Consider the following 10,018-nt stretch of genomic DNA (forward strand, 5'->3'; position numbering starts at 1 on the left):
CCATCTGTACCAGTGGCAACAGGCTCAGAAAAACAGCCTGCCCTGCCCATTGCAAGTCAGCTGTGCGGAGCAGGTGTTGCCAGCAGACTGAGTCCTGTCAGCAGAACCAGGACGGCTCCTGGATATGGTTTTGTGCAAGCATTAGGGCCTGTGAAAGTTGTTGTGTAAAGGAAAATGTATTCAGGAAAAGAAACACAGTGTTCTAAGGAGGCTGGTTGCTCTGATTTCCCCATCGTTAAAAACTACTCTCTAGATTTGATTCTGAATCCTGCTTTGGTCTTCACTTGACACTTTTCCCACTTCTAGCATGCTCCGTCTTGTTTGTTGATTGTCTACTACCTGTTCTTTCTTTACGTTACTTGCTTACCTCATATTCATTTTGAAAGGCCTCTCTTTCTTTCCTCACTCCAACTCCTGTACCTGCTTTGTATCCCTTAACGGTAAAGATCCCATTCTTAAATGTTCACCACTATAGACCTGATTTTGTAACACCCCAGAGGTTTGCAGGGGGGATGAGGTGGAGGAGTCTATGGTATCTTATCAGATCCTATTATTTTTTGATGGGGAGACTCTTATGATTGACAAGGAGCGTCCTGTTTAGAAAGCCGTCCTGTGCTCTTTAAGCATCCTTACGAAAAATCAGTTTATAGTACTTGAAATGCTTGAGTCTGTGTTTGTTCACGTGTGTACTTTCACATGTGTGTACTGCACATATGTGTAATGTATTTAGAACTGTAGCTATTGGTTATGAATTATTTTTTGTGTCTGCTTCTCTAGGTGTCATTGTGCATGTCAGACAGGTGTTTACTGACACTAGACTTCATTGAGGGAAACCTTCATGATTAAGGGCTTTCTAAGCAGGTAGTAATAGAGCCTAGCATCTGAAATGTTCTCTTCACTGCCTCTTGTATGAGAGAATGATAGCTCCAAGGAACACAGATGTGTAAAGAAGCAACAGTTGAGTAGGATACTCAGATGGCATTAAACATGATATGGATGGCTATGAATTCTGTGGGCTGCTATTTGCAAAGCTGGAGCCTGTCATAGAAGAGCGAAGCGTGTTGACTCGTGGCTTTGGGGAGCATTGCACAGTGACAGCTAAATGGTGCTAGAGCAGTGCCTCTTTAAGAACTGCTGTCAATGCCTGGCTCGTACAAATGGTTCAAAGAAGGGATCCGTCACTTTGCATTTCATCATGCACAGGTGACTGGCATGCAAGTGGTTGCTGGCAGCCCAGTGGAATACTACCTCTGAGATAAATGAACTAGCCGAACTTCAGAGCTCTGAGAGCCAATCTGTCTGACCAGGATTAGGGTTTTGATAAATGTGCGATTTGCTCTTTGTTGTTCTTGGTCTGTGAACACATGGTTGCTGGTAGATGGTGATTGTGCAAAACTGATCCTAGCCTAAGCTTTGCTCACCTTGAAATTGTTTCCAACTTCAATGAACTCAGTAAATGAGGCAGATGCTTGGTCCAGATCTTGGTATGTTTGACCTGCCTGACCATGGCATGAGGAAATCCAACTTGGGGTTTGTTTATAATACTTTGCCTTTCAAAGCACTTTACTCTGCAAAGCAGGGTAGGGATCTGTCTGTAGGTTCTACAGGCTGTGAAACACACTGGGCCCGTCTACATGAGACACTTTACTGTGCAACAGATTAATTTGCTGCACAGTAAAGCATCACTGTCTACATGTGCATGGCAATTAAAGTGCAGTAGATTAATTTACTGTGCTGCCAGATAGTCCCATCAGATACAATTGGTATCTGTCAGCGTAGTAAATTACTGCACTTAAAAACAGGCATAGTTGGTGATGTTGCGATTAGTTTACTCCGGCTCAAACTGAGCCAGACTACATTCAGTCATATTAATTGCATGTGTAGATGCGCCCACTGTGATCAAATAATACTAACAATAACCCCTAGCTTCCTGCCTCCCAGTTCTGTGTTGTGACTACAAGCCAACTCTTTTCTCTTCCTTTTCTTATCTAATGAACGAAGAGACAGACTGTTTCAGACAAGCTATATTCCAAAGGCAATTTCTTACAAGTATACTTAGAAGCCCAACTGTCTTGGTGAAATTTCAGCCGAGAATTTAGTATTTTGCCAACTTAAAATGTCTCCTGTGGTATTAATGGTTGAAATATTCATTTCTCACTTCCTGCTCAAAGTTGTGCATTTCTTGTGCTGGTTAATATTATTTTCCTCCCTAATGTGAATGGAGTGAATTTCAGTCGCGGGTGAAGAGGTGGCTCTGTATGTTCTGTATGGGTCTGTGGGTGTCTTCAGCATACAGTTACCATGAACAGTCTTTGCTCAAGTTATTTCTCATACTGAGTTCAGACAAGTAAAATAACACTTGAATTGCTGTAATGTTAGCTTTCATGCTGGTGCGGCATGTAGTCCTGTCTAGCACTAAGACTGATAGGGGCATATCCTATGATTCAGAGCACTACAGGAAAGCAAATTGTTCTATAACCTTAGATTTGATATCTCCTGCAACAGCCAGACACTGTAGAAGTGTGGGTGCCTATGTGTGTATCTATAGCTATACAGAAATATAATTAATTAAATTTTCATTAACATTCTTGTAAATTGAGATGCAAACACATTTATGCCTCATGAGTGTGGCATTGTAATAGTTTCCTGTGTCAATTGTGAACTTTAACTGTCCCTTCACCTGTCTCTCTCTTCTCCTCCCCCTGAATTTGGAAGGCCTGCCATCTTCAGAAGCACCTAGAGATACTCCAAAGAGACTTCATTGTTTTCAACAGAGAAAAGTAAGTACTGCAGAGCAGAAACTCTCTGAATTTCACCCAGCAGCCAAAAGTTGTAAGGATCCTCCTGATGCAGAGCCTTGTTTCGGGAGTAATTAATAGTCCTTGTTAAATGAGGCTGACTTCAGAACCCCCTTGCAAAGGGGAGAGTAAATTGTAGAAGTGACTTTGAAAGGGGATGGGGAAGTGTGTTAATGTCTCTAGTGACCATGCCGGTTACACTAAGATATAAGCAAGACTATAGAACTCACTAGAAGAGAAACCTGCTGAAATCAGGCTTGCGAATATGATAGCCAGTACCCACCAAAATAGCAGTGAAGCGAATATTAAACTGTTGCATCATGTTGGCTTTGTCACTTAAGTTTGAATGTTTTCTTCTTTTTTGCAAGGATGAGACATCACCATAATGAAATCCAGGAGAGTCTAATGCTGGCACAAACCAAAGACACAAAAGAAGAGGATGGCCAGAACAACAACCTCTGAGACTAGTTTATCTTCTGCACTGGTGTCTTTCCCTTTGAGTTCAATGCACACCTACACACGTTTGTGAAGCTTGGCAATAGAATTAGCCCACTGCTACAAGGACACTACAGATACCCCAGCACAGGGCTTGAGATAGGAGCTTATATGGCCTTCCGTTCCTCCTTCCTCCTGCATGCAGGTGAATACTAGGGGCAGTGATGGTACAGCTTTGATACTGCTCCCTGGAAAAAGCCTGCCACAGCAAATAAAGGCCAGCTTTTCCTCCCCTGTTTGGCCTGGTTGTAGGAACTTGACCATGAAAGAGAAAATGGATGAGACCTTTTCAGGACAAATCCTGAGTGCAGGAAATAGGTGCTTCCTTGGGACAGGATCCTTGCTCGCACAGCATTTGGTACTGAGTACTTTATCTGGTGTCAGAATCAGTTGATTACCAATGGGAAGTTACAGAAGGGTATTTAGTGCATAGGTAGTAGGTCTGTCACATAATGTTGGTAGTAGCGGTGGATGAGCACCAGAAACAGCCTCAAACTGTAAGTTTGGATTCTCATGTGGGCTTCTTAGTTTGGACTTGCCTTTCATTGTTACAAGCAAAAGAGGCTGCTCTGAGTGGTAGACTCAGAGCAATATATAAGAAAGGTATTTTTGGAACTTGGAGTCTTTCTAATATTCTTAGTTTGTGTTGAGAAAAACAACTGAGTTTCTTCTAGCTTTAGTCTGTTTTCTAGAGCAGGCAGCAATACTTTTTCTCAGCCATCCCTGTTAACATCCTAACTTCCCATTAAAATAGTGAGAGATTCATCACACTTGCCTATTGATGATAATGTAAGTAAGAAACAAAGTGAAGAACCTGACAATCAAATACACAATCAATCCTTTAAAGTCTTTTTTTCCCTCAAAGATTTGGCAGTAGCAGCCAGCATCTTTAGTGAAAGTTGCTTTTCTTTGCTTTAATACACATGAAATTGTGTGGCACCTTTGAGATTAATATTCTCTGTGGTTAGGCTTTTTTGAAATTAAAGCAAGACCCCAGCAATGAGGACTGTGCCATCATTTGATGTAAATGTCTTCCCAAATTTAAGCTTTGAAAAAACATGTTCTCTACTTGCAACGCATAAAATTGACGTTAATAGACTCTTGAGTGTGATGGATACATTTGGAAACAAGGGTAAAAATGTATTTTTGCACAGAAATTCTAGTGCACCTTTTGGGTAGGTTTCAGGTTAGAGTTGCCTGCTGAGAACTTGGTTAGTTGTAGAGACCCAGGGGATTTGTGTCAGAGACGTCTCTTCACCAGACTGTTGGCATCTTCTAATGGTTTGCTTAACATGATGCATTATTGCTGTAATTCTTGGCAGGAAAAACTATGAAGTTTCAGAGGCATAATTAAAAAAAGCTAAATAGTTTATGACTCTTCTTACGTTTGAAAAAGTTGTATTCAAGTATGGTAAAATTCAAAGCCTAATGGGAAAAAAATGACTTTATAGTTCTTTTCTGGCCAGTTTATGTCTGGCCTCATAATCAAACCTTCTGTTTTTTGGTTCATTCCTTAAATTGTGTTTCTTGCAGGAATCTGACTTGGAGTTCTCCCTTATCAGCTCTCCCTTATCAGTTCCTTAGCATCTGTCGGGACGCTTGTGAATCAGACTGGTAGTTTACAATGGAATATATCCTGGCTTTTAGATGATGTGCCGTTTGTTTAATATGCACTTTTGCTTCTTGAAGCATTTTACTTACGAAGTTGATTTCATAAAGGATATCATGCCAAAGAACCACAATGCACAAGAATTTATTGTTGCAGGTTTTGAAAGCCAGCAGTTTGGCATCACTTCAAGATTTGGTTCCCCCCCAAGTCCTTTTGGCTTTGAGTCACTGGCAATTAAAACAAAAGGATCACAGACTTCTGATAGTTGTTAATATACTCTGCTTGCACCACTTTGTCTTTCCAATCATTATGTGCGGGTTTAGGGAACAGGCTTCTCATATACTGGTGTGATATAGCTGAGCACTGAGCTCACAAAAAAGGATAAACCCTTTGAACTATGAAGAAATCACGGCTTCAGTGCAGTCATTCAGTGCGATGATCATTGAGAACAAGTTGCAAAGGATGTGCATTGCATGGGACAAAGAATGCTTTTTCAAGTCCTGAATTCTCTTCTGAATGCTGCTGCCTTTGCTTTTCATATTTTCCCCATTGTTTTCACCTTGACCTCTCATATTACAAAGTGAGATTTCCACATCTTTTAACTGCCAAAGCATAGCTTCTTTCATTCTAGAGTCAATAGACTCTGTCATATTCAAAATGCCAATGAAGCTATGTTTCTAGTGCTGCCTTCTTTCACCTCAATTGCTGCTTGTTTCTGCAGAAGCAATTCTCACAATTGTTGTTGCCGGCTCTCGCTAACTAATGTCTTTATAAACAAGTCAAATATAATAGAAAATACTTTGCAGCCTTGAAGGCAGAAATAGTTTATTTGTTTGTATTCCCAAGACTAATGTTGTTTTGAGTATTTTTGCTTGGGTACTAATGATAAAAGTCCTTCAAGGTAATTTGTTGGAAATGTCCTTTCATTAGAAGGTCATATTTTCCAAGACATGCCACAAATATAAAGAAGGTCCCGTCATGGGATAAATAGGATTCATCTATTCCAGCCAAGGGAATGGTTTCTATTCTATACAGCCGGGTCAAATCAAAAAACACTTTCCATAACAGCTTGACAGTATTCCATCAGAGAATTAATTTGGCCTTAGTTTTCTTTACCCATCCTATGATGTTGCTTTAGACTGCTTACACACGTTCAAATCATCTGGGACAACTCTCCCAGGTTTGTCTTCCTGACAGAAAAACTTCCATGGAATGAATGACCTGTACTGAAGGTTCAAAAAGGGCCTGTCTACATGAGACATTTACTGAGGATTAGGCTAATTAGCTCAGCAATAAACATCTTGGCATTTACACGTGCAGGACTATTAGGCTGGAGTAAACTAATAAAATCCAGAGCAGAATAGCACTTGTAAATACAAGTACTATCCTGCTGTGGAGTATTTACTCTGCAGTAACGCACATGTAGACCCTGACATGGCTGGCAGAGGCATGAGGTTGCTCCAGTGCGGGGGCTGCTTGCCAGCTAGCCCCACACTGGAGCACCCTTGTGCCCCCACCAGCCTGTTGAGCCAGGTCAGAGCAGCCCCAGGCTGGCAGGCTGACCCCCGGCCCTCCTGCCAGATGGGGCACTCTGACAGCTCAACATGCTGTGGTCCCAGGCACGCACACAAACAATGTGCCTGGGAGCAATAAACTTTGGCGCATTATAGACTGGCGTTTATTGCTGCCATGTGTAAACATGCTCACAGAGAAGCAAAAAGACGGCAGTGCAGACACTGGGCAGCCATGGGGCCCTAGAGCACACAAGAATAGCCTGGGTCTCAGGGTGGAAGGACTGGCTGGGTCAGATGTGGGCAGGGATCGGCAGGAAAGTTCGCGGTGGGGGGAATCTGCACCTATTCTATGCACAGAGTCCTTCTGCCCTCCCCTCCCGCACGCTGTGCTGTAGCCCAACTGCTGCCAGGCAGAGTATGCTTCCTGGCACCCAGATGCTGCAGTGGGATCTAGGCAGGGAACAAGCCAGGAACAGAACATGTCCCCTAAGTGCTTCAACACTGAGTGTTTCCAGCCCAAAAACCACTCTGCTCCTTTCTTGGCTGGGACTGCCTCATACTCTCTCTGGCCCTGTGTGAAGGGGAGACAGGAAGCAAAGGTCACTGGGTTTGTAGAGGATTCTCTGGGGAGCCGCTTCGCTTGTATTGTTCCAGAGTTATTTTTCTCCCAGAGTGGCCACTTGTACTTTGGGATAAAAATTACAAAGCATGTACACTCCTGATTTCTCCAGGCAGAGTAGGGACTCTTCCCGGAGAAACTGAACATCTGTCCAAGCCCTTGGTCAACATTTTGGTATACAGTAGCTGTTCATATGACCTGCCAAGCTTTGGTTTAAAATTCATAAATGATGCCACATCTTTAGGATCATCTGCTATTCTTTTATGATAACGTCTAGAAAGAGGCTTCCCTTTTTTGTAAGAGACCGTAGTTTCAGCCAGGACTATTTACAATACGAGTGAAGATCAGTAGCTAATCTAGGAACTTCAGAACCGCTGAGTATGAGCTGACTCATCCAAAGACAAGTGCTGCCTGTTCATGGCATGTTGCACAGCATTGCCAATCTCTACAGAAAACAGTAGTTGCTGTTAAATAATCAACTTGCTTTTTAGCCACCCTTGACTTCTTGTTAAGGTAGGAAGCTGCCTACTTTACCTACCCTTAATTCTGGCCTAGGTAATAGCAGGTGGGGCTGGTAGGGACACAGCTAATTGGGATGAGGCAATGTAGAGGTAGCAATCCATTCTAAGCAGTAAAAGGCAGTGTGGCTGCTCACTTAGGATGTACTATGGATTAGGTATGCTGCTGGCATAAGCAAACACAACTGCATTGAATCCAGTGGGGTTCTGGCCCTTTTGTATAGAAGTAAATTTTGTCTTTCATATTTAAGTATGATTGAACCTCAGCTTCTTAGGAATAACATTGGACAAAGTTTGATATTGCTTTAAGCAGCCACACATCCCAGTGCACTTGTTTATGCCAAAACTGAAAACTATCCCAAGCACTTACTTTATAGTAGTGCTATGAATTACATATTTTAATGCATTGGCAGCCTTGAATGTTCACCTTTCTTGACTTCTTTCCTGTTCTCATTGAGTGGTGAACAATTCATGTCCTAGCTGCAAAAGCCATTCTTTGCCTCTCCCTGTGCTTTCCTTTCCCCTTCTGTCTGAATCTGATCAACCAGAAATCCGAATAAAACAAAATCTGTGGCTCCTTCCCAGACACTCAAAGGCCAGTGTTGTTTCTGAGGTCACTTGCATTTTGAGCCAAAAAGTGAATTTCCGTTGCTCTGAGCCAACTAGATCTCTACTTGACTTTTTATTTGAAATGGGCTTTTCTCCTTCATGTAACTAAGCTTTCAAAATCTTCCAGCAAATGGCATCTGGAAACCACAACCTGAAGCAGGACTTTGTCCCTTTTTCTGATGTATTCAGAAAACTTGAGAGGGGAGCCAGGTTTGTTTTATAAAAATTGGATGACACGTGGCAAAATGAACAAATAATGGACAATGCAAGTGACTGATTAATATTATTAATAAACTATGTTCCAGGGATTAAACAGTGGCTGTACTATTTGCTTGTGAAAGAACCACTTCATCCATATGCATTAGTAAGCAGCTGTCCCTGTGGGTGCTAAAACCTCTCATCAGACCCTGTATGAGGTTGAGTTAAGGTATCTCATTAGAGCAAGTAAAAAGATTTTGAAGCCATTTTCTTAATCTGTATGATGTCACCCCCCACCACTCCACTATAGAGACTATTGCTGAATCCTCTCCAGAGTCTGTCCCATATTCAAGTACTTTCTCCAGCAAGCCTCACTCCACAAGTTCCTCCTGTTTTCCTTGTGCCAGTAACTTTACATTCATAGTTCAACCCAGGCTGCACCCTTCTGATGGAGGCAGTTTAACAAATCTGTTTTCTACAGGCACAATAAGGGTAGCTGGGGCCAAGGAGGGGGTTAGCAATCCAGGCATCTCGGGAGTATATGGAGGTGTGTACTGTCATCTGTTAGTCTGCTTCTTTTTCATGATGTTATTTAACACTTATGTGTTATCAGAATGAGCCTGTGTTTTACAGCACTAAAGAAAACCAGCCCCGTGATCTTGGAGCACTGAAGGCACGCTGTATGTCCATTAGTCACAACCTCCTGCTGTGAGCAATTGAATGCAGTTCAGGAAGTGGCTGGGGCTACTCAGACGCTGTGCTTTGACTTGCTGTAACACGGCCTGAATTCTTGACGCAGCTAGATGAGTACCATGGCTCGTCTGCAAGGAGCACAGCCGCATCTAGTGTTGAGGTGCTATGGGCAACATCTTGCCCTCCCCACGTAGTGCCGTGGTAGCCATGTGTGTTCTCAGAGGTTATGCTTTGGGAACAGTTACAGGATGGTGGGTGTTTGTGCTGTGTCTTTGCACGCTCCTAGCATGACCCTCCACTCATTTCAATAAAGCTGTCAGAGCCAGAAAGGAATTATTTTATCATTAAAATTGGTCCTGTCAGGACATGTCTATATGGCAAACTTGTTGGGTCTGGCAGTCGCATCCTCAAATCTGCTGTGCTGCTCTATGTGGCGTGCTTGCTTCCCAAACCAGAAGCAGCGTCACTGAATCTGTGCAGTGTTTTAACTGAGCTGATTAGCAGTGCCAAATTATATTGCTAGTTAGCGTGCTACTATACCAGGGTGTCACATGGATGTGGCCACACTGGTTCTCTTACACTGCAAGCTGGTGACTGTTGTGAGGGTGCCATTCATTGCCCGGCACGGTTAGCTTGCTACATGGACCTGCCCTCCGTCTATTAAATAGATCATGGTTACTGGAAAATGTCATCTTTCTATAGTTAGTTTTCTATAGTCATTCTTAGTTTAGTACATGCTTAATGAAGTACTAACTAAATGCACAGTTACTGCGCAGTAGCACCGGCGCACCGGTTTTTGACCAGCATGCTACTGTGTAATGTTGACCTACTGCACAGTAAGCGTCTTGTGTAGATGCACCCACTTAGGAGTTTCTGGTTCAGTTCCTGACTCTACCAACATTGCTCTACAACGTGCTCAAACTGCTATATCTCCCAGTTATGCAGATGTATGAAGGGGACTGCTC

The 10,018-nt window shown here is 42.7% G+C and overlaps 1 protein-coding gene across 1 annotated transcript in view; it reads left to right on the top strand.

Moving 5' to 3' along the window:
• The window catches only part of STK32A (serine/threonine kinase 32A), a 69,280-nt gene extending 64,253 nt beyond the window's left edge, over nt 1-5,027 (top strand). The window contains exons 12-13 of the mRNA XM_019506386.1: nt 2,716-2,780; nt 3,167-5,027. Coding sequence (XP_019361931.1) covers nt 2,716-2,780; nt 3,167-3,260 — 159 coding nt within the window. The 3' untranslated portion in view covers nt 3,261-5,027. The remainder of the gene's footprint in view (nt 1-2,715; nt 2,781-3,166) is intronic.
• Nucleotides 5,028-10,018: the final 4,991 nt, after the last annotated feature.

The sequence above is a fragment of the Gavialis gangeticus genome, unplaced genomic scaffold (assembly GCF_001723915.1).
Source record: "Gavialis gangeticus isolate Ggan-Ray unplaced genomic scaffold, GavGan_comp1, whole genome shotgun sequence".
NCBI classification, from domain to species: Eukaryota; Metazoa; Chordata; order Crocodylia; family Gavialidae; genus Gavialis; species Gavialis gangeticus.